Genomic DNA, 25,320 nt, shown 5'->3' with positions numbered 1-25,320 from the left:
TCAATGCATGTTTTCTGATCACAAATGGTTCTGAATACTGTTATTGTGTTGTACATACCCATCCTCTCTGTCTCTTACATTTTGTGTGTCTCTATTATAAGCATCTATTATTATTATTATTATTATTACAACTCTATCATACTATTCATATTGTTTTGTTTTTTGGAAGGTTTCTTTCTGTTTTTAGACACTGTACCTATTTTTTTTCCCAGCAAAAATTAAATTATAATAAATATTATTTAAAGGAAGTCCTATCTTTGGTATTTTTTAACCCTTGGATATGTGCATCTTGTATTTACAGGTAATATGTTGTACTCATGGTGAGCACCTTATCTGTCTTAAGTTCAATGCATGATGGGTCATGCTGTAATTTCAGAAGAAATTCATTCACACTGAGCAAAATAGGAGTGGTTTGAGGAACTGTTTTTTTGCAACCATACTTTGTGGTAATCACACAATTTTAGCAGTAGATGTTTTGCATAGGTAGTTTCACAATCAGGGTAAGCGCTTGACATTATTCACATACGCGCCTGTGATTGTTGGATAAATGTATGTATGCAAGTCGCAAAAAGCACAGATTTATCAGAATTTTAATGGAAATGGTGGGTATTTGAGATATGGGCCAAATTTCTGTCAAACAAGCTGAAGGAAATAGCTGACCTGGTTGAACTTATTTAGCACAGGAAGTATCGGTAAGTACAAAGAAAATTTCCAGATACAATTTGAACATAATAATAACTGATATAATTGTGAAACTTAACCACTAAATTTTCTGTCAAACAGTTTTTGTCCACTCAAATTATGCAACTATAGAACAATACTGCTGCACAACGTAAAAGTGGAAAGCATTTTGGGACTTTGTCATCTATTGTTTGTACATAATATCAAAATATTCAGAGTCCAGAGAAATATTTGTACACACGCTCAACTGGCACTGCATTAAAACACACCTGTTTCTGTAATGAAAAGCATTGCATGGGCACAGGAAAACGTCTGAAAACCATTGTATAGTTTAAACATGATCCTGACGAGCCACCATCTTCTTAGGATCTTAGCTCATTTATGATGGCCTGAGGCAAAGTGGAAAACTGTCCTGTGGTTAGAAGACCAATCAAAAATTTCAATTAATCAAAATCATGGACTTTGCATCCTCCATGCTCAAAAGTCAGCAGGATGGTATTGGGGTGCCTTAGTGCCACTGGCCTTGGCAGCTTGTACATCTAGAAATGCACTAGAAATAATGTAGATTTTAGAGCAACACAGGCTGCCATTTAGACAACATCTTTTTCAAAAAAAGGCCTTGAATATTTCAGGAAGACAATGCCAAACTGCATTCTGCTGAGTCCAGGTGCTCAAATGTCTTGCCTGCAATCCAGACCCGTCACATTTGGAGCAATGTGAAATGAAAACATGACCATGATAATAGGTAAGAACATGATAATAGGTAAGAATGGGACATTTCATTCTCAAAATACAAGGAACTGGTCTCATCAGTTCCTAGATGTTTGAGTGTTGTTAAAAAAGGAGATGGAACACAGTGACAAACATACCCCTGTTCCAACTATTTTTGAGACATAGAAAACAAATGTACCTCCGTGCTACTGCGGGTCACATCTAGCGCATCAACGGGAGAGAACCGAATCCAGTAAGAGAGAGAGAGTTCACCGGAGCGACAAAGATGTGAAATTTAAGTATTTTTTATTATTTAAAGTGTCAACATAAGGACTGAACATAAGGACTCAGTCCTTATGTTGACACCTTAAATAATAAAAAATACTTAAATTTCACATCTTTGTCGCTCCGGTGAACTCTCTTATTTTTGAGACATGTTCCTGGCATTAAATTCAGAATGAACATATATTCACATATCTGTTTCAACAACTGATATGTTGGCTTGGCACTATTCTCAATTAAATAATGGGTTTACATGACATGCATTTCAATTTCATTTTTGCACTTCAATTTCAAGGCCTTATTTTTAGGTCTTGTGAAACACAACACACAGCCCATTCAACAAACATCATTCATCTCTTTATTATTAAAAATAATATATATAAAAAACATTAACAAGAGTAAAAGCACAATGAATGAGGTTGCCCTGATTTTTCCTTCGCTGTTTTTTTCCGACCTTCTTCTCCCCTTCCTGTTTTCACAACAGGGCTTGTTTTTGTCCAAATACATTTCTACATTCTACTCAACTTCTACTTCCAACGAGTCTTACCAGGGGTGCTACTAGAAATTTTGGCTCCTATGAAAGAATATAAAATTGGGCCCCTTAATTACTATTATGCTGGTTATTATGCTCTATGAGGGCCTTCTGCCAGTGCAGGGCTCTTGGAATCGTCCTAACTTTCCCATAACTTATGGCACCCTTGAGCCTCACAGCAAATTGACCTTTGCCACCACCTGCTTGCATCCTGTGCGAGAAAACTCCCGTCCCCCGACAAAATAGTAAGAGATCTCTCCAGCTAGTTGTTCAATGTGTGCAAGGTCGGGGTAGAAACCCTCTCTGGACATCTCGTCCACAAAGCACTGAACGACGTGACTCTTCTCCAGGAGAGTGAGTGTTAAGATCTCGGCATCCTTCCAGAGCAGGTGGCGTTTCACCAGGCTATGCCGCAGCAGAGGCACCAGCTCTCGGCTGACATGCCCACGGCCGTCCCCGGCCAAGCTCGAGGAGGAGTTGTGCAGCACAAACTTGGTGATCTCCTCGTGGCCGTGGTTGCTGATGAGGATGTATATGACGTTGAGGTACTCGTTCATGTGGCGCGAGCGGATCAGCTCGTAGAGTGTGTCCAGAAGTGGGCCCGGCATGTGTTCCACCTCGTCGAAGATGAAGACGGGGATCTTCTCCTCGTCCTCCGCCTGCGTGACCATGTCGGAGACGAGAGTGGACAGACTCTGAGCGCAGCTCACCACCTCATCGTTGGAGGGGCAGTGGTGCAGAGCAAAGTACTGCAGGACCAGCCGTTCCCCAACCATGTAGCGAAAATGCTGGGTCAGGAGGCGACCCAAATGGCTCTTGCCGACACCAGTTGGGCCATGCAAGGACAACACCAGAGGTTTGCTATGGACGTATGTGGATAAGTAATCCTTCAAATGCTCCATAAGATTATCCCGCACCTCTTGCTGTCCAAATACCTCTCTCTTTAGGACCTTCTCTAGACCCTCCAGGTCATACCTCAGCACGTGGTCATCCAGGTTCTCGATGGCATTGTAGATTTGAAGGAACAGGATGATGCACAACAGGAAAAGGCAGTTCTTGGCCCGGCTATGCTCCCGGTCGGGCACAACTTTGCGGTACCCATCACTGGGATACAGAACCTTTCCTCGTTTCCTCCTCTTCTTTTTGCGAATAACAGGAGGACTGTTGACCGACTGGGCATCGAAGGTGAATATCTTTGGGCTCGTGCGTGGAGAGGAGAAGGAGGGCTGTAATGCACTCATTTCCAAACGCCTCTTTTTGAGGGCTTGGTATTTTTGGCGAATGCGCACAACAGCTTGCACACTCGCAGACAGCTGGGAAAACCTGTGAACGCCATTTTCATGGATGCTCTTGTCTTCCTGGTCCTCCTGTTCCTCTGACCCACTCTCCTCTGTTAGATCCTGATCTCCCATCTAAAAGAATATCAGAAAATGAAACACTGATTAACTACATTGGGAGGCAACAATGTTAAACGAACATTTCCCATTAGTGGAGCAGTTAAAGAAGAATTTGGCAACTATTTCAACGTAATAAACCCGTTTAGAAATCATTTGGATGGTTAAATGACCTGTTCCGCTGAAAATGGGGACTTTTCCCACGGCCCCTAGCGTCCCCCAGGCGGAAAACCAACCTTGCAACATTGAGCCTACCGTCCCAGAAAGAGAAGTGAGAAACAAGAAACTTGTTTTAAATCGTGTTTCTTACCTTGTAAGATCCACATTGTTCTGCCGAACTTATGCTAATCGTTTCGCTAGCTTGTAAACAAATCCATGTGCTTTATCGTTACCTTTTTCCACAATTTGAAATAGCCTAATGCACAATTTCTCCAGCAGAGGGGGAAATATAGCTAATCCTGCCAAGTTTCCCTTTAAATTCAATTCGGCCGAGTCTTCAGCTTTTTGAAGGGATTCAGACTGTGCTGAGCCTTGTTTTATCAACCGAACCGAATCCTATGCAGCGAGGCCATAATCATAATATACTTTGAGGGGGACATTGAAGACTGTACTATTGGACACAATAGAGAAAGGATATTATAGAGGTATTATAGTACCTCATAGAGGTACTATACTATACACTACCACAGAACTAGAAATATTATAGTGGTAGGCTACTGTATGTTATTTTTTCTAGTGGGTTTTTTCACAACACTGTCACTGTTACCCATGGCATCATGGATAATACCCATAAATACACCCACACGCATACACACATAAAAACATATGCACAAACATGCACACACACACACACCCTATTACCCCCATCCCCCCAACACCCAAATAGACACACACATTAACCCGGTCATGTCACTTCGCACTTTACAACATAAGAAAAATCAGGCCATACCTGACCCAACTCCTGATACAGGCATGGTTATCCCGCAACTTGACTATGTTCCAGTTACATCAGGGGTGTCAAACATAGGCTACTTGACTATGTTCCAGTTACATCAGGGGTGTCAAACATACGGCCCGCACCATGATTTTGAACGGCCCATACGTCAGTCCCTCAACAACGAGAGAAAACTTCCTTTGTGTTATTGTGTAATGTGTATCACACCAAATTGGCTCACCATACCTTCCCAACTATGCACAGTATCCCATAGCTGCATGCCATCAGGCTATTTACAATTTTCTATCGCAGAAAAGTTAGTGAACACGTTATCACAATTAACGCGCACACATTTTGTTTGAGCAGGAGACAGAATCACGACGCAGGCACAACTAGGCTTGTTGTTTTCTTTTACTTTCGGCTATCTATATATGGTTATCAGCACACAATGTTGGGCTAATTCACTAGTTATGGATATCACAAGTTTTAAACAACGAAAACAGAAAGGATGGAGGCAGCAAAGCTGGAGGAGTTATTCCAGATGGGCAAGAACAAGGTAGGCAATTGGTGTGCTTATCAGAACGTTAGATTACAGCTGTTTAAAGCCAGACGATCGGTATGCAGCTAGAACAAAACTAAAATAGGCTAATTTTTTTGCAATGCACTGACCCAAAACCGAAACGGACAAACATTGCGTACACGCTGAATTTAATTCCAAGGGGTGGGGGTGGGTGTACGCATTCATAGCTCCTCTCCTCAATACCATCAGTTTACTGAGTACCTTTCTTAGCCACAGTTAATTTTAGTGGTGATATGTGTTATGGACATTAAAATATGCACATTACCGACCGAAGCCTATTCGCATCACACAATGTTGGGCTGAATTCACTGGATTATGGATATTGTTATTTAAACATCGACTGCAGTTTAAGGGATAGTTACATCAGGGGTGTCAAACATAGGCTACTTGACTATGTTCCAGTTACATCAGGGGTGTCAAACATAGGCTACTTGACTATGTTCCAGTTACATCAGGGGTGTCAAACATAGGCTACTTGACTATGTTCCAGTTACATCAGGGGTGTCAAACATAGGCTACTTGACTATGTTCCAGTTACATCAGGGGTGTCAAACATAGGCTACTTGACTATGTTCCAGTTACATCAGGGGTGTCAAACATAGGCTACTTGACTATGTTCCAGTTACATCAGGGGTGTCAAACATAGGCTACTTGACTATGTTCCAGTTACATCAGGGGTGTCAAACATAGGCTACTTGACTATGTTCCAGTTACATCAGGGGTGTCAAACATAGGCTACTTGACTATGTTCCAGTTACATCAGGGGTGTCAAACATAGGCTACTTGACTATGTTCCAGTTACATCAGGGGTGTCAAACATAGGCTACTTGACTATGTTCCAGTTACATCAGGGGTGTCAAACATAGGCTACTTGACTATGTTCCAGTTACATCAGGGGTGTCAAACATAGGCTACTTGTAATGTGTATCACACCTGCGGTGGCTCACCATACCTTCCCAACTATGCACAGTATCCCATAGCTGCATGCCATCAGGCTATTTACAATTTTCTATCGCGTAAGTTGGTGAACACGTTATCACAATTAACGCGCACACATTTTGTTTGAGCAGGAATAAGAATACGCACGCAGGCACAACTAGGCTTGTTGTTTTCTTTTCGGCTATCTATATATGATTTAACTTGACTATGTTCCAGTTACATCAGGGGTGTCAAACATAGGCTACTTGACTATGTTCCAGTTACATCAGGGGTGTCAAACATACGGCCCGCACGATGATTTTGAACGGCCCGCACGTCAGTCCCTCAACAACGAGAGAAAACTTCCCTTGTGTGTGTGTAATGTGTATCACACCAAATTGGCTCACCATACCTTCCCAACTATGCACAGTATCCCATAGCTGCATGCCATCAGGCTATTTACAATTTTCTTTCGCGTAAAGTTAGTGAACACGTTATCACAATTAACGCGCACACATTTTGTTTGAGCAGGAGACAGAATACGCACGCAGGCACAACTAGGCTTGTTGTTTTCTTTTACTCGGCTATCTATATATGGTTATCAGCACACAATGTTGGGCTAATTCACTAGTTATGGATATCACGAGTTTAAACAACGAAAACAGAAAGGATGGAGGCAGCAAAGCTGGAGGAGTTATTCCAGATGGGCAAGAACAAGGTAGGCAATTGGTGTGCTTATCAGAACGTTAGATTACAGCTGTTTAAAGCCAGACGTCACGGTACGCTAGAACAAAACTAAAGGTAACTTTAGCTATAGGGCTGTATCAATTTGTCCAAATGAATAGGTCATTGTAGACGTTGTTGTTCTATTATTGCATGTGGATATTGTTATGCTATATAGGCTACTTTTTTTGCAATGCACTGACCTAAAACCGGGAAACGGACAAATATTGTACACGCGTGAATTTGTTTCGTACCATACGTACCATAGCTCTCTCTCACACACACACAGTACCTTTCTTAGCCACAGTTAATTTTAGTGGTGATATGTGTTATGGACATTGTTATGCACATTACCGACTGCAGTTTATTCTCATCAATGTCAGTCCATGAATGCATATTGATCAGTTGTTAACTAATACTGTAGGCCTAGAAGTTGCATTTGAAAATGTTACTGTTGTAGGCTGTTTGTTTTTTATTTCAGCCACACTGTTTTAAAGTGGTTAGGACCATTATTTCACAGCAATTTTGAATAAGCCATACTGCAATACCGATTTCATGGTTGCACCATGCACATGTTCGCCGATTATGTGGCCCTCAGTAACCTATAAATCCAATGATGTGGCCCTCTATGAAAATGAGTTTGACACCCCTGAGTTACATCCTCCTGATCGGCCTCCCAGCCATGTGAAACCCTTCCAGTTGATCCAGAATGTGGTGGCGCACATTTTTAAATATGCCCACCTTGGCCCCTAGGAGCCAAATCCGATCAGACCTACTTAGTGAGTTTTTCCAAAATTGTGAGTTTTACCAAATTGTAATAAGTAATCATTTTTTGTGATTAACTGCCTCACTACATTGAGATTTATGTTTCACATGTGTTCAAAGATCAGTACAAGCTCGTGAGTGGTCCTGGCCCATCACGATGACATCATCATTCAATTATTTCCTGTTGAGTCTGCCAATTTGCAAATACTTTCAGGGCCCTTCTTGACATTGAAATAGTTTATAAAATGAATGGAGGAAAGGTGCATTGTAGACTGGACATATGCAGCATGGCAGAAAGAAATGTAGCCTACTTATATTTGAGGTCTGATAATTTCCTTAAAAATAGAATCAAAAGAGAGAAATATAGCCTACCTACAATGCTCTCAAACTCACAAAAACGAATGATGTAACAGAACAACTAGAAACTAAATCGTGTATAATCTGAAGTGAGAACAAAAGCAAGTCATCTCATCTGTAATGTTTCCATGGTCTCTACAATCATGTGCATGTCCATCGCTTACGCAAATTTGTGGTATGGAGCTTATTTGGTTTGGGAGAGTTTAGGCTGGCTTTTCAAAGAATTCCAAAGGACAAAAGGAAAGGGTCGTAGGCCTACAGGTCTGGCAAGTGGGATCGGTATTAGGCTAACCTACTATGAGCGAAAATTCACAAAATCCATGAACACTGACCACAAATGCAATATCGGAAATGTGGAGACATTTAGGGGTTGCATAAACGTTTGTGTTCAGGTGATAGAACTTAAAAGGCGCCCCCCATCACCACCACCCCATTTCTGTGCAAAGGCGACACGACTCAGCATTCCTCACATTCTGTGAGTCCTGAACCCCCGTACAGATATAGTTTCCTTCCTGGAAGCGATATTCTCTTTTACAGGCGCACACCCCTTTGAACAATAAAACTTCCCAGTAAAGGCCACCCTCTGACTTCTGAACGATGGGCTGTTCCAGACCTCGCACAAATAAAAACGCCAAACTGTTTTACATTGGTGCATATTCACCACCAGCCTCTGCTACGTTTGTCCATCTGATGAAATAAACCACATCGGAAAAGAAAACCGTGCATTTCCGACAGGGAAGTCCATTGTCATGTGCAGATAGCAGCCTATGTGTATCTTCAACAGTTATTTTTAGCAAGTTTGCTATGAAGTCAGGGAAAACCAGAGTGTAGTGTGCAGATGAGTTATGTGTACTTACCACAGTGGACTCTGCTAAATGTAAGTGCAGGTAGGCTACTATAACCCAATGCACACCTGGTTCCTACTCCTGGTCCATGAAAAACTGTGAAGGGACTCTTCTTACGAGACAGCCACAAGTCGCCGACCGAGAAAGTAAGCTAGACTGCCGAAGCGCTGTCTATGTCAGTTTGATTCTGACGATGTAATGACCGCTTCCTTGAAGCTTCTGTCACCCATTTACTCCTCCTCCCTCTTCCATTTCCCAATCGACTAGAAGTAAGCCTATTTGCATAGAATGTTGAGAATAACCAAGAAGAACTAGAGAAGTCAGCAAAGGCCAAATTGGGCCCAAATACAAACACTCTCTGCTAATAAGCCCACGTAAAATTCACATATTTCAAGTTGTTTGATGTTTGAACATGATTTAGCACCATGTAGGCTACATGCCTATTTTTCCTGACCTCAGGAGTCTGTTTAAATAATTTGAAGGCAGTTGCATTTACATAACTGTTGCTGTCTGTGCCAGTCAGTAGTAGCCTATTATACCATGTACCCTACAGATAAGCTGAAAGCATGTGAAACAGGAAGTGAACCCTATGAGAAAGTGTGTGTGTGGCCCTGTTGTAGCCTACCACAGAGATATCTGAAAGGGAGCAGTAGACTTAAAGCAACACCAAAGAGTTTTTTGTACCTTAAAATAATGTTTCCAAAATTGTTTCCGTGGTTCAACTCGTAACAGGGTGAACGGCACTTCTGCATTCGCTTCGCGGCCCTGTATCGGCTGTAACCGCACTAAGTTTGCCAGATCGGGTAGCAGGTTTGTAGTTCGATGGAATGAGACACTACAAACTACAAATCTGACTTGCATGATGTCGCAATACATCGTACTTTTATAAAATCATGCAACATATTCTACCTTGTCTATGGACATCGTTATTTGCAAAGCCGTTGCTGGATAAAATAGCAACAGAGGAAAAGTTCTTTGGTGTTGCTTTAAACTCAAATGAAGTTTGTGTGGTATAAAATAAAGATTAATCATGGTTATTGTAAATGTTAAATAACATGTTAACTACTGGAATGTTCTGCCCCCATTCACACATTCATAATGCATCTAAACATATCCGATAGTTCAAGACAAGTGGTATTTTCACATTTTTGACCCATACCTCTTCAGTTCACACACCTCAAGCAAACAGTGCATGAAAAGTGGGTTGCTATGATTTTGCAGTTGAAAAAAGGAACCACAGAATACAATTAGGCCTACATATTTTAAAGTTCCTTATCATTTTAAAATCATATCTCTGAATCTCAATTTTGTGGAAGAAGTTTCTATTTTAAGATTGATTTTTTAAAAACAAACAAAAAAAAAAAACAAGACATAATAGGCCTACCCTAAAAAGGTTGATATCCGATCAACAACGTTATGTGCAACATGAAGCATTCTGGGTGTGTACTGGCAATGTCAGAGACTTCATTCTTCATATAATAAGTCAGTATGTGTAGCATCAGAATGAGTTTGAAGCCATTATTAGACATTTAAAAGAACTGCAAAAAGAACTGCAATGTCCTCGAGGTAAACCATGTTTGCATGGCTGGAATCTCGTAGAGGTATAAAGTATAAAAGGGTACTCTTAACTGCTTGTGTCATGGAACAACAGAAGGCTATAGCGTGCACGTTATACTACATTCTTTCAATGATCAGTTACATAAACTCAAATCATTCTCATACCAACTCTTAACCATTGCAGCAATACTGTTTCTACTACAAAAATACATCATGTTATTACAATAACAATAACAATTTATAACAAACTGTATAGAACAACTGGATCAACGTCATTGAGTTGGTGGTATAGTTGTACTCCCAGACTGTAATGTGTGCAGTTATTGTCAAAATGTCATTCCCATAGCCCGAAGCTGTCATATTCAGCAAACTCTTTTTGTGATCTCTGTGATGTAGCCTACTATTTTCATTGAGCTCTCAGAATGATTCACAGCTGTGGTAATTAATATAATTTCAATAGGGATTTCAAAACAAATTCCTCAAACATGTGAACATCATACATAATGAAGGTGCAACCATTTACACACTACTATCACAAAGACCATTGACGCTTAATCCAGATCTGTGCAGGCTATTTTGGGACCATTGGTCACACCCTCCTTTGTTAAAGCACTGTCAGTATGTCCCAAAAGCAGGTGAATGACCCAGCTCTCTATCAGATGAATGGAAGGTCAAATAACTGGGGATTTTCAGTGGTTGACAGACCTGTTTCTTTATCCAACAAAATGCAAATAGACTGGGGGTACCATAACATTCATATTAGCCTATAAACCTACTTCTCAATCGAGTTGTTGGCTGATTTTGTTGGTATAAGGGCAATCTGCATAATAATATTCATTTATAGGCCTATATATGGCAAAATGGAATTAAATGTCATTATGCTTCAGGAGAGAAAAGGTCAACGTAGGCAGGGTCAAGTCCATGGCTGACATGCCACATAATCAGAAAATATATCATTATGAAAAAGAAAATGTATTGAAAAAAATTCAACAGTGGTATTTTCGTATGCTACTAAAATTGTCACAACTATATTTTTTTTTTTTTTTATCACAGTGCACCAGAGGTTTGGTTAAATTAGAAGTAACTGTTAACAAGACTTTTATTATGAAGGACAGATACCCGGAAATACCGGTGTACTTTTACTGTTGCAAGTGTTGTTCCTGTGATAGCTAGATTACCAGACATGTTACAGTTGGAAAAGAAAAAAACAAAGAAATAATAAATCCGTGGTTATTTTAGAATAATATGTGTAAGTCCATAAGAGGCGGCTTATACAAGCGTTAGATCAAGTTAATCAGTCGTAGTGTGGTTTGCAGTCACCTTAGGTCGGCTGCCTTGGTAGATACGTTAGCTAAACAGCTAACTTATTTCAGACATTTGTTTTGTTTTGTTTGACGTGAACACCACTGTGTATTTGGCTGACACATGAGTGTCTCACTTGTCGTTATCCGTTTGGAGTTAGCGGACCAGTCCCCTCTCCCAAAAGGTTTCCAGTATTGTGCTGGTGAGTATACTAGCTCGATAGACGCTGTTGCATTCTGATGTTATGTAAGTGTATGGGTTAAATTAGCTATCGTGGCTAGCCATACTGCGTAACGGTAGCACTGTCCATCGTTTTTTAACTGATAACGCATCTTACTTGGGCTTGAATGTCCAAAGCCATAGTAAGTCATGTTGTAGACATGTTTGGCATGTCTTCACGCAGCAGAAATAGTTTGCTAATGGGTAAGATTAGGTCATACTGCCTGACATACAGGAGAAACGCCAGTCACATGTAGGCCAACTCACGTAACATTACCTGTATTTGAAAGATACAAACATTTGCAGGATATTGTGGAGGAAGGCCTGTTCACCATTCTGGAACGTACCTATGGATGTCGGTCAGCCAATAGCGTTGTGGAACATCAGGTGATGTCAATGACCCGAACAAAAGTAATGCAATTTTTTCAGACCAAGGGAGGATTCCTGTGGTTGCTGCTTAGACTTCTATGGGTGCTGATCTGTGGTGATTCTGGTTCTACAACGCCAGTATAAACACAGTGACCCTTTAACCTTTCTAATCTTCTTCTCTTCTCTTTTCAGTTGACATGTCAGAGGAAGATATGAGAGAGAAGGCCCTGGGAACTGCTAGGGCCTCACTGAGTGGGAAGACTGATTTGGAGAGAACAGCTGTGGTGCACCAGCACATTGGAAGTAGGGCTATGGGCGATATGGTGATTGAGACCATTGGATCCATCTCAGGTTAGTGACAATCTGCCATTCAAAATGTTTACCTAAACTGTGCTCATTTTGCTTGATGGGCTACACACACCAGCGACCTTCTGATCATTTTTGTCAGTGAGGGATTGCCATGTGTTAACCAATCCATTTCAATCCATCCGTCAATCCATTTGTTGAGTTAAGAAATATAGGCTAACAGTGACTAGTTGGTGTGCAAACATTTTTGTATTTACCCTTTGTCACTTCCCTTTTCCTGTGAATCCTGATGAATGAAAATGTAGATAAAGGTGGAGATGAGTCTGGTGGTTCCAGTGAGAATGATCAGGTTTCCAAGGCAACCGAGGACAGGCCATCAAGTCGGAGTGTGAAGGAGGGCACAGAGGGGGGCAATGCCCCTGAGTCGCCCTCCAAGCAGCTGCCCGACCAGATCTCCTTCTTCAGCGGGAACCCCTCCGTGGAGATCGTCCATGGCATTATGCACCTCTACAAAACCAAGTGAGTTCCCTCTGGTCTCTCAGTTAGTTAAAGGCGCAGTCAGCGATTTGTATGCGATTTCAAGCTCATACTTTTTTTTTTTTCACTAGATTCAGCAATCATCTCCTCACGATCCGCTAGCTGCCCATGAGTCCATGAGTAGGCCTAAGCTGTAAATAAAACAGGTCTCTGTCAGGCGCCACCATCTGAAAGCAAATAAAGAGGGGGCAGCCTTTCCCTCAAACCAAAAAACGAAACCCTGTGTGGAGTTTTTCTGAGTTTGCTGAAGGTAGTGGTGATCTCTGGTGTGTTTCGTTTGGTCCTTGGTTACAATAAAATTTACATTGTTTTGGACAAAAGATTCCTCTAATAATTTTAAATATAAACCTAAACAAATGACTTCTTGCGCTATCGTCGACAGTACCTTTAAGGTGTATGGTTGAGCCTCTGGTCAAAATACAAACCCAATGCTCTTTGGACAAGTTAAGTTATTCAATAAAAAATGAGAGCATTGGAATTCTCTTCCTTGATGTGAGGTAGCATAGTTAGTCAGCAGAGTTTGTAGATTTAGTCTGTAAAATTGGTCGATGGTGACAGAAGTGGATTCTGATTTTATCACGGGTGGTACTCTTTAGACCTGAAAAGTGAATGTGAATATACAATTAGGTATGGAACAAAATGGATCTATGTAGCTTTTAGTATGAATGTTGTTTTATGAACATGCATATGAACTGTTGCTTGATTGGGAATCCCATGTTTCAAACCAAATTTCTTTTTATGTGACAATAAACTTCCTTGTATCCTTGTATCATGTTTCAAACCAAATTTTATATTGAGAAAAAATATTGAAATGGCATTCTGCAAACAGGCCTAGAACTGAAAGCTCCGCTCAGACTCCAGGTGTTTTTTTTCTTCTTCTCATGTAAAGCTCATGATTACATCACACATATTGGAAACATGCTACTTTGGTGGAAAATGGAGCCCTTGGCACGTAGTGCTGGCAAACCACTTCTTCTGACTGTGTCTCATGACTTAGAATCTGTGATGTTTTTGAAGTTCATGGGATAGTTTATCTCGCTAATTTCATTGCCCTACATTGGTATGTTTAATGTCTGCATTACTTCTAGGTACAGCAACTAATGATTAGATCAAAAATGAGGATTGCAACATGGACAATCCAAGTGGATCTGATCACTTGCAATATATAAGGCAGACAGTCAATCATGAAAATCGGAATTTGCTTAGATCAGTGCAGTGCCTGTTCAAACATATTATTCCTGTTGTAAACCCGTAGCCCAATTATATGCTACGCAGGTAGGCATGCTTTCAAAATAAGATGATTGGGGGGGGGGGAAACATCATTACAGCTAAGCATTCAATAATGAATACTGAATATGATATGATAATACATTAACCTATAATAAATGTGCAGTGAGCAAAATTTAGGCATGGCTGCATGTGACATTTTTACAGATCAAAATGACATAAGCCTAACAGCTGTTTTGAGTTAAGGCTATATGTTTATTGTTAAATTTGGGACAATTAGCATATTGCTCGTTTCAATTTGTGACCTTGCAGTCAGAATCATTGTTTGTTTATTCAAAATTCCAAGTCCAAGTGGCCTGGGCTATTCGAAGTGTAGTTTATTGCTAATCATTTTTACCTTGTTTTGAATAGACACTGCATGCATACCTGTGTTTGTTGACGTGTTGTTGCAAAATCTGCAGTCATTTTATACAAGCAAACCGCATACAGGGAGTCTTTATTGTTGAGACCAGACATGATTTCTTACTCGTGCCCGTAGCCAGACACCAGCCAAGTTTGAAATCAATCGGAAGAACGGCTCGACAGATATGGGGTTAACACACAAACGCACGCACACACAGACAGACAGACGTTCCTGCAATTCATAGATATAAAATCTGATTTGAACTGACAGTGTGAGCCAAGCATTATGATGTTAGGAAGTCCATGCCAGACTTCCAAAAGGAATTGAACACACAGCAGGGGAGGGGTAGAAATCTCTGCAGAATACTTGGCAGATTTATTGCTCATTCCTCGCGTAGAGCGTACAAATGTGCCAGGATAATCAGATTCATTGATGATTGCTGATTGATGACAGTAACACATTCCTGTCTCCTTTTGCATGCACATTTTTGCTAGTAGCATTTCATGGATTTATTTGGGCTTACTGTGGAATGGTCTATTCGTTATTTTGTAGTGATGTGGTGACCAATCATCCTCCTGTGTTAGTTAGTAAATCAACGTGAACACCTGGGAAAGGTATTTATCTGCTGAATCTGGAAACTGTACTGAAAGCTGCAGACAGTAACTTAAGTAGTCTTAAAGTTAAAGTTGACGGTATCTAGCAGATAATTTTATCTGAACCATCACAAACTTGTAACTGCAGGTTTGGGAATTGAACCAACCGATCGATTGTTAGGCGGTGACGTTACCACTGATCCGCCAGTCTTGTAAGCAGCAGTGTGCCTAATGTGCTTTAGCTTTCGGCATGTTAATCCTACTGCAAAATCATACTACATGTATGCACCTCAATGTATCAATCTGCAGTAGCCCTTAGGCCTTTTTGTCATAGTCTCCTTATCATGCATTCTTCACGAGTCATTCACTTACTTCTTACCATAGATCCGTGTGTCTGTCTGTCTGTCTGTCTGTCTGTCACAGTAAGATGACATCCCTGACTGAGGACGTGAGGAGGAGTGCTATGCTGTGCATTCTGACTGTGCCGGCCACCATGACCAGCCATGACCTCATGCGCTTTGTGGCGCCCTTCAATGACGTCATGGAGCACATGAAGATTATCCGCGACTCCACGCCCAACCAGTACATGGTGCTGGTCAAATTTAGAATGCAGGTCAGTTCATAGTCATTCACAACAGCCAGCGCCCACTAACACTGTACACTCCTTGTGACGGTAAAGTTGTGACTGTAAAGACGGTCTAGTTGTTTGGAATTCAGAGTAGAACAAACATTTACATAGAATTTATGATGGGCATTTCAGCATTGTTTTGACACCTGTTTGATTCCACAGAATATGTACTTGGGTGTCATCTATTTATCTATCTACTGTGTAACAGTACATTTGCATTTCTAAATACGTACATTTCCCATGATATTGGCACAGATAGCAACTCAGTCATATGAGCCAGCATGTTGCATAAAACCACATTATTCAAAACCCTTGTTTGTGAGTTGAGTTGGGTTTAGTTCATCTGAAGGGACATTGTGTCATTGTGACATGTCATTGTGTCTTAGATGCCATGAATTTTGAACAGCTTGAAGAACACAGTACTTATTGGGCAGGGGTCCAGTCCTGACGTCCGTGTGTTTGCTTTTCCCAGGCTGATGCAGACAGTTTCTACACCGCCTGCAATGGTCGCCAGTTCAACTCCATTGAAGAGGCGGTGTGTCAGCTCGTCTACGTGGAGCGGGCTGAGGTCATCAAATCGGAGGAGGTGTGGAGGAAACTTTCACAACCCCTGTTTGATCTTTACAGTTGTCAGAAGGGCGTTTTTCAAATTCCTCACTTAAATGCCGAGCTCTAAAACCATTGTAGCCATTGTAATCAGTCATGTAAACCATTTTGGTAAATATTTCCCACACTGAGGATTTGAATGGTATCTTTTGTCAGGCTTTATCTATAATACCTTACAATGATATGCTGTTTTATTTGAACTACAAAAAGGCAGATTTGATAATTAATTTATGACATTTTAGCCATTATCCAAGCAATGGTCACATGCCAGTTAGTTGTGCCTATATATGGACATTTGCAGGCATTTACTGACGTAAGTCCACACGTGGGCATGGGGGAGCAGCAGTAACACCATCTCCCGGGTCAGTCCAGGTCCACTTCCCGTACCCGCCCGTTTGCAAACGTGTGTCGCTTTGGATAAAAGCGTCTGCTAAATGCCGGTCAACTTCAACGTTAACATGGAATTGATTGGTGCAAGTGGATTTACTCTCGTCTCTCGTCTCCATTCTGGCTGCGTCATCCGCAGGGGGCCAGTCTGCCGGTGATGGATCTCACGGAGTTGCCTAAGTGCACGGTCTGCCTAGAGCGGATGGATGAGTCGGTCAACGGAGTCCTCACCACCCTCTGCAACCACAGCTTCCACAGCCAGTGCCTGCAGCGCTGGGAGGATGCCTCGTGAGTTGCCCCATTAAAATCTCTCTCTGTCTATTTCTCTCTCTATTTCTCTCTCTGTCTGTCTCTCTGCTTGTAATGACTCAAATTTGAAGAGGCTTGCGCTGCATTTGCATTGGTTTATTTGCTGCTTTTTATGTTGTGTTTTCTCAGAAAAGTGATGCTTAATTATAAAAAAAGAGGGTATAAATAGAACAAATCATGGTAACACTTTATTTTAATGTGTCGCTGTTACAGTGTACCTACCTAATTAGGTACAGTGGTACAACCTGTGTAACAACATGTACTATCAGATACTATCATTGTACTTGCATTATGTATTTGTGGGTACCTACATATAGTTGTTACATTTGTAATACTGAGTGCTTTTTACAAAACTTTGCCAATTTGCCTAAATTTTCATCAGAGGCAAAAGAGCTGACCTGAGACCTGCTGGATGGGGTAAATCTGGTCATGATAGATTTGATAGACAAACCATTCTTAGCTCCAGTCAAGGCCTTATTGTCTTTGTATATCAAATCTATCATGACCAGATTTACCCCATCCAGCAGGTCTCAGGTCAGCTCTTTGCCTCTGATGAAAATTTAGGCAAATTGGCAAAGTTTTGTAAAAGCACTTAGTATTACAATGTAACAACTATATGTAGGTACCCACAAATACATAATGCAAGTACAATGATAGTACCTGATAGTACATGTTGTTATACAGGTTGTACCACTGTACCTAATTAGGTAGGTACACTGTAACAACGACACATTAAAATAAAGTGTTACCCAAATCATTTACCTTACAGTTGCATACGGGTCATTCAATGTCAGTTCAACCAGGGCCCACGCACTTAGGTCTCAAAAAATTCAGAAAAAATTACCAGGTGTACCTATGTTACCCAGGAGACACACTGTAAAATTACTCTTATGTAAGATCAATACTTTCCAAGATACAGCCAGTTTTATAGGGGGAGGGGGTGTCGATTTTGCTCGGCCTCTTTTTTTTTGTCAAAGTTCACAAGCCCACAGCGCAAGAACTAAACCATGTAGGAGGCTCAAATTGTGCATGCTGGTACATAAATAGGAATAGTATGTAGCAAAATCGTCACGTTTGGTCTGGATAATCCTGCATGGTCATAGCTGTCCCTCAAAGTTGATACAAATTTTATTGGAGTTTTTGGCTGGGTTCTGTTTAAGCCTTCAGAAGACATATTTTTACTCAACATAGGCTCTTGATTTATTTTTCTTACTGAGATAAGTAGAAACACTCACAAAAAACAATGAACAGAAAATAAATCCCTTCAGGGTCTGAACAGCAGACCTCACAAGTCTGAAAAATCATTTTGGTTATCATTTTCAGAGCACCCAAACACCTTGTGGGGATATACAAAGATTTTTTAAATAGGTTTTTCTTTATTCTCCATGATCTTTTCTTTTTAAAAACACCAATTTAACTTGTCTTATGCAAATCTTTCTTTTTCACTATCCACCCTGAACATGGGCAAAATGCCCCATTGACATCAATATGTTTTATATAGAGTCACCACACTGCCACCTGTGGTTGTATAGAGTAACCTGTGGTAGCTCTATACAAAACATATTGATGTCAATGGTGCATTTTGCCCATGTTCAGGGTGGTTAGTGAAAAAGAAAGATTCCCCTGTAAAACTGGCTGTATCTTAAGTATTGATCTTACATAAGAGTAATTTTACACTGTGTCTCCTAGGTAACATAGGTACACCTGGTAATTTTTTCAGAATTTTTTGAGACCTAAGTGCGTGGGCCCTGGTTGAATTGACGTGGAATGACCCATACATAAATGCTGGATACATGTTAGTGATCTATTGTGTCATGGTAGCCATCATTCAGCTGTGTCATTTACATTTAGCATCTGCTAACTTGTTATTACATGTAGCAGCGGCAGCATGATGATGCTATCTGGTAATTTACTGTGTGTGGTAATTACTGTACATGATGCCATAGTGACATCTAATGTACTGCCTCATATGTAAGATGCGGTTTGTACATTAAATGGAGGCTGAAAATACGCTTAGTGTGGGTGGGGGATTTCCAGAGTGTTAGTAGTCTGGTGCCCACGTAGGTGCATTGAGTCATGGTCGTCAACCACCCGAGTGTTCCTTTCATACCAATGGGGCATGAACACACTTTGAAAGCACTGCCAGTCATTTTCTGCCCAATTACACTTGGTCTTCATTTGACACACACTGTCTGTCTGGCTGACACACACACACACACACACACACACACACACACACACACAGACACACACAGACACACAGACACACACACACAGACAAGCCTCACTCATATACATACACATCTAAAAACATTCAGAGGTGTGAATCTGTGGTTTCTCTTGTGGTTGATCTTTAACCTAACCGAAAGGACTGGGTGCTTCTTTTGGATTCCAGTAAAAAATGCATTTACGTTGGTGTCACTGAAATGCCTTTGTACCATTGTGTTGGTTGAGCGTTTTCATAGCACAGGTGAACAGTGTTTTCCATCGGTATTGTTCTCAGCCTGCAACCACAATATACCGGTGAACACTGAGGACCCTTATTTAAATGCTGGGGCGAAGCTTGCTTAATAACTATGCAAAATCTATTTGCAAATGTACTACCACGAGAAACATCCCAAGCATGATCACTAGCAGGTCAGCTAAAAAGCTGCCTGACGTCACGTGATGCCGTTAGTCCGTGCACAAGAACTTTGCTCATAGACTGACTTTGCAACTTTGCCCAGCATTTGAATGATGGCCCTGAGTATAATGGCCCTGAGTGTATTACCACGGGAAACATCCCAAGCATGATCAATAATAATAATAATAATAATAATAATAATAAGCAGCTTTATTTGTATAGCACCTTTCATACACAGAATGCAGCTCAAAGTGCTTTACATTTAGAGCATGCAACACAATAATACAGTCAGTCAGTCATTATTAATCACTTTCACTTTGATAGCAGGTCAGCTAAAAGCTGCCTCAAGTCACGTGATGCCGTTAGTCCGTGCACAAGAACTTTGCTCATAGACTGACTTTGCAGCTTTGCCCAGCATTTGCGTGATGGCCCTGAGGGTGCAGTAGCGGGCTGTTGGTCAGCTGCTTCAGAGCCTCTGGTGTCTGTTGTCGCCCTTTCAGGTGTCCCGTCTGCAGATACTGCCAGACGCCAGAGCCTGTGGAGGAGAACAAGTGCTTTGAGTGCGGCGTGCAGGAGGTAACAGTTCATCCGTTTAAAAAGGTCCACATGTCATCAGGGAATGTTCTTCACTGGGCATTCCCAAACCAAAGGCTTTGTGTGGAACTTTTTCCACATTGGAAACCCTTTGTTTTGGTAAACAGGCTCTGCATAATTGGCAGTAGTTAAAAAGATGATTGTCAAGGAACCACTTAAAGAGATTTGGAAAGCAGTGAGCATTGAACTTTGATAAATAGAACATTATGCTTCTTAAGTGAATATATGCTGTCTATAATGTTATAAACTATCTGAAGAAGGTGTATAATTTTAAGTGTAGAAGGTACCACCAGACATTTACACTTTACATACATTTACACAGTATTTATTCTGTATCCCCCCAGAACTTGTGGATCTGTCTGATCTGTGGGCATATTGGGTGTGGCCGGTACGTCAGTCGCCATGCCTACAAGCACTTTGAGGAGACGCAGCACACCTACGCCATGCAGCTGACAAACCACCGTGTGTGGGACTACGCCGGAGGTACAAAACCACCGCTCGAGGTCGTAACCTCGACCTGCTGCCTTCAACTGAGCCAGGCTGAAAGCGTAAATAGAGCTGGAAGTCATTGCACCTATGCACTGGGCTTTTGAAGAGAGAGAGAATGATTCAGTTTCTACTTCAGGGTCCATTAGTGTACATTATGGCTGGGTGGGTCGGCCAGTTAGACTAACCCATTCAGCTGTGGTCCTCTTTACAGCCACTTCTTGTATAATAACTAACCTGTGTGTGGACCCTGCTCCATTGCTGATGCCTCGTTTTGTGCTCGGGCCAGATAATTACGTCCATCGCCTCGTGGCCAGTAAGACGGACGGGAAGATGGTGCAGTACGAATGTGAAGGAGACACGTGCCAGGACGAGAAAATCGATGCTCTACAGTTAGAGGTAATGTCGGTGCACCATAATATGGATGTGTACATATTCTTGTACCACACTTGCCACAACATTGGTTCTTTAACTGCAGTGGCTGCAGATTGACAGCATAGGCTGTCACACGACTGACTGCAGGTTTGCTGCAGCTGTTTATAAACTGCATTGTGTACGATGCCTATAGTGATATTGTCGCTGTGTACAATTAATAAAATACTAACATCGTAACTATTAGTAATACTACTGTGACAACAGTACAGTTGCAGCCATTAGTAGTCATGCTAGTTATTACATTTTTGTTTTGCCTGTAGCAGCACCTACGACTGCATTTATCAGTAAACATGAGCCTTGGTACAGCAGCTATGCAGCCATGGCTACGAGGTTCTTAATTGGTTTCCTCTGAAAAGGAAAGAACTGAAAAGAATTAAATAAGCGTGCGTGATTTCTTCCCACAGTACTCCTACCTACTGACCAGCCAGCTGGAGTCGCAGCGCATTTACTGGGAAAACAAGATCGTCCATCTGGAAAAAGACACTGCGGAGGAGGTGGCTGTTTTGACATGAAGGATTTTCTTTCCGGCCCTCCAGTTCTCACACATGTCACCCTAGCCATTAGTTTCCTTTATGGTTGGACTTCCTCGTTGTGCCAGACATATAGGGCCCAACATGTGCGGTCAGCTGACTTGCTCTGGTAGCAGTTACGGTTATAATCATATTAGAAGACAGGGACCATAAGGATACTTAGGATAAGGATGGCCTATAGTTGCACTGCTTTCTCTGTCCTCGCTTCAAGTTTTGTTGTCATTTTCCTGCTCTGTTGGCAGATAATTCTGCTTATTTTGAGCATAATTTCCAGCAAAATATTTCAAATACATTTCAGTTAACAACATTGTCTCAAAGTTTCTACAAACACATGTTCTCATACACCTGTCTGTGTCTGCAGATTAATAACATGAAAGCCAAATTCAAGGAGACTATTGAGAAGTGTGACAATTTGGAGCTCAAGCTGAGTGAACTAACCAAAGAGAAGCAGTCCATGGAGAAGAAGTAAGTACACTACTTCAGTCTTTGTTTTGATGTATTTTAGTGTATTTATTAATGAATAAAAAAGTATAACAGACAAGTCAAAGTTCTCTCAACTTCAGTAAGACTAAACGAAAACCAGCCAGGGCTGCCCATCATGTCAAGAGTTGAAATATCATGAAATAACCTTGGTAACTAGAAAGGCGTCACCCTGTCAGGAAGTGTTCAAAATTGTGTTCTCATTGAATAGCGGTGGTTTCCTCTTCTGTGAAATAAAAAAAAAAAAATGTTAATATTGTACTGACACATCTTTCTGCCTCTCACATTTGGCCACTGCATGCTGTGTTTGTTGCTAGAAATGTAGAAAGTTGTTATTTTCACTTCTATGTTTAGTCTTTGTTCCTGTATTCTGTCTACTTTCTCACTCACACTGTGTGTTCACTGTGTGCTGAGTGTTTCCCTCACGGGATCAAATAAGTATATATACTTATACTCACTTATACTTATTGACTCTCTCCATCCCTTCCTCTTATTTATCCTCTCATTCTTTTTGTTTTTGATGCTGATTTTCTTCTCTCTCCCCCCCTCTCTCTCTCTCTCTCTCTCTCTGTGTCTCCCTCCCTCTCTCTCTCTCCCTCCCTCTCTCTCTCTCTCTCTCTCTCTCTCCTGTCTCCTCCCTCCCCTCTCTCTCTCTCTCTCTCTCTCTCCCTCTCCCTCTCTCTCTCTCCTCCCTCCCTCCCTCCCTCCCTCCCTCTCTCTCCCCCCTCTCCCCCCCCTCTCCCTCTCTCTCCTCTCTCTCTCTCTCCCTCTCTCCTCTCCTCCCCTCCCTCCCTCTCTCCCTCCCTCTTCCAGGTGCACCCAGTTGAACCTTCCCTGGCGCCTCAGCCTCCCTGGCCTTCCAGGTGCTCTTGTGGAGGAGCAGGAGATGAACCGCTGCCTGCGCGCCAACCAGACGCAGCTGCAGGCCCAGCTGCAGGAGGAGGAGCGGCGGGAGCGCGAGGCCATCGGGCGCAAGGACGCCGCCATCGCCGAGCTGCAGGAGCAGCTGCGCGACGTCATGTTCTACCTGGAGACGCAGCAGCAGATCAACCGGATGCCCGCCGACGCCCGCCAGGAGATCCAGGAGGGGCAGATCAACATCGCCGCCGGACCGGGCCAGGCGACCGCCGGACAGTCCTCCGGCGCCGGCGGCTCGGCCCTCGGAGGAGCAGGGGGGAAGCTCGGGGGCAGGAAGGGACGCTCCAAAAGGGGGAAGTAGAAGGCAGAAAGAGAAGAAGGGTAGCCGGCGAGCCTCCCTGAGCCAGTGGGGAAGCGTTAGTCATAATCACACATGCCAGTGCACTCCCCTCCCTCTTTTGCCATGACCGCACAACAACGTCAGCCCCTTGCACATTTTGTTTGCAGACAAACACACACACACACACACACTAAACATGATGCTACACAACATAGGGCTGAAAATGGTTGGTGAGGGACAGAGGGCATGCGCAGGCCTCTAACACTGGACTCATTCGTGTAGCTCTTGCCTTTAAAGCAGAGCTGTCATCACATACGGAAGTGTGGTGTAAGCGCTAGGATGCACACTTGCACAAACACACACACACACACACACACACACACACACACTCAGAGTCAAAAAACACTTGCGTAACTGGAGTGCAATTTAGCCATGTTTGTAATTTTACCATCTCCCTTTTTGTGTTCTGTGGCGTGGTTGGCACATGCTGTGTATCTCTCGTGGCTCTCATGCGGTTGCCGGCAGGCACTTGCCAATAGCTGACTCACCAGAGGGGAAGGCAAAGCCCTTTAGGTGTCATTTATTTCTGTGTGTGTGTGTGTGGTCCATGTAGCCTGTAGTCGTGTTCCGCTACGTCACCTGAGAACTTACCTGTAATAACAGGACAGAGGAACTGGAATGCATTGCTCACCCTCGTCAAAGAGCTTGCACTGTCTGCGCTGCGACTATAAAAGATATATCTAATGATTGATCATGAAGGAAGGGCATAGCGTGAAGTCACTGCACTATGTCAAACACACCATCTCAGAACAGTATTTCCTTCTTGATCACACTTGTGTTCTCAAGCCAGATCTTATTGCAGGATATATCAGCAGGAAGAGAGCTATGCCGGGCAGGTACAGTAGTGTGTTGGCTTGTGTCCAGGTTCCTTATTTCCCCATTACCCAGGGTGTGTGATTTGTTGACAGCTCTGTGCAGATTCCCACAGGAGGTGTGTTCAACTAAACAAACAAACAAAAAAAAAACCTGCCGATAAAAAGGTGTATTTTTTGCCAGGTGCCTATACCTTATTAAATTAATTTAAGTTGACTCTTTTCATTTATTTTGTCTTTTTACGCTAAAGTGATGCTGTATTTATTCAGTGGGAAGCACAAGTAGATTTTAGTTAATACATTTTTTTTAAGAGCCAGAACATTTCAGTACAAGTTCTTCTGTTAACAGAAAGTTGTTTTTTTTTGTACAAATAGTTATGTTGGAAAGTAACACTACTTTTGAAGGATGTTCGCTTGGCTACTTCCTTAAGTTTCCTGTGTTTTCCTGCACAGACATGTACAATCTCACCAGAATGTCAAGGGCTTGAGAGGTTGACATTTTACTTTTTTGAGAGTTATCATCAATCTGCTGATTAATGATTACAACATGGATCAGACTGTGTTAGCATTACCTCAAAACTTTGAACAATGTCAACCACTTTCCACCCCTTCTAGCCTCAGCAGTGATGCCCCCCCAATATCTCACTTGATATGATCCCTGCCACACCCAGTAAGGTTAAGAAAAGGTCATATACTTAGCTCAGTTTAGCTGCTGCAAATGCTGACAATATAAAGAAAAACAAGACAGAATAATCTCATCTGCACAGGGGCCGCAGTGAACTTCATGATCACTTCAGTCTTAATAAACCTTTAAAGAAACACATATCAGTGGTGCTGGTGTTATTATTTTCTTACTCAGCTGTTCAGTGTTCATGGCACAAGCTGGATAACTAATAACATGTAACCTAATTATATTTTTATGTATATATATATATAT

At 41.9% G+C, this 25,320-nt stretch overlaps 2 protein-coding genes across 6 annotated transcripts; one reads left to right on the top strand and one right to left on the bottom strand.

Annotated features, from left to right (window-relative positions):
* Positions 1 to 2,018: 2,018 nt before the first annotated feature.
* tor4aa (torsin family 4, member Aa) lies at positions 2,019 to 12,212 on the bottom strand. Of its 4 annotated transcripts, XM_048234611.1 has the most exons (3): positions 8,735 to 8,930; positions 3,774 to 3,851; positions 2,019 to 3,618 (listed from the first exon to the last, which is right to left on the bottom strand). In XM_048234611.1, the coding sequence occupies exon 3, from the start codon at positions 3,616 to 3,618 to the stop codon at positions 2,380 to 2,382; it is 1,239 nt and encodes a 412-aa protein (XP_048090568.1). In that variant the 5' UTR covers positions 3,774 to 3,851; positions 8,735 to 8,930; the 3' UTR covers positions 2,019 to 2,379. The 4 variants fall into 4 exon arrangements, with proteins under 4 accessions (XP_048090568.1, XP_048090569.1, XP_048090567.1 ...); XM_048234612.1 differs by lacking the exons at positions 3,774 to 3,851; positions 8,735 to 8,930 and adding an exon at positions 12,148 to 12,212; XM_048234610.1 differs by lacking the exon at positions 3,774 to 3,851 and having other exon boundaries at positions 8,735 to 8,929.
* On the top strand, positions 11,418 to 25,206 carry LOC125288327 (BRCA1 associated protein). Of its 2 annotated transcripts, XM_048234606.1 has the most exons (13): positions 11,692 to 11,783; positions 12,107 to 12,187; positions 12,362 to 12,520; positions 12,781 to 12,994; positions 15,659 to 15,848; positions 16,336 to 16,449; positions 16,996 to 17,144; positions 20,289 to 20,364; positions 20,727 to 20,865; positions 21,158 to 21,267; positions 21,708 to 21,797; positions 22,195 to 22,298; positions 23,127 to 25,206. In XM_048234606.1, the coding sequence occupies exons 3-13, from the start codon at positions 12,367 to 12,369 to the stop codon at positions 23,530 to 23,532; spliced, it is 1,746 nt and encodes a 581-aa protein (XP_048090563.1). In that variant the 5' UTR covers positions 11,692 to 11,783; positions 12,107 to 12,187; positions 12,362 to 12,366; the 3' UTR covers positions 23,533 to 25,206. The 2 variants fall into 2 exon arrangements, with proteins under 2 accessions (XP_048090562.1, XP_048090563.1); XM_048234605.1 differs by lacking the exon at positions 12,107 to 12,187 and having other exon boundaries at positions 11,418 to 11,783.
* Positions 25,207 to 25,320: the final 114 nt, after the last annotated feature.

This window comes from Alosa alosa, chromosome 23 (assembly GCF_017589495.1).
Source record: "Alosa alosa isolate M-15738 ecotype Scorff River chromosome 23, AALO_Geno_1.1, whole genome shotgun sequence".
NCBI classification, from domain to species: Eukaryota; Metazoa; Chordata; class Actinopteri; order Clupeiformes; family Clupeidae; genus Alosa; species Alosa alosa.
This window is presented reverse-complemented; position numbering and strand designations above follow the sequence as displayed.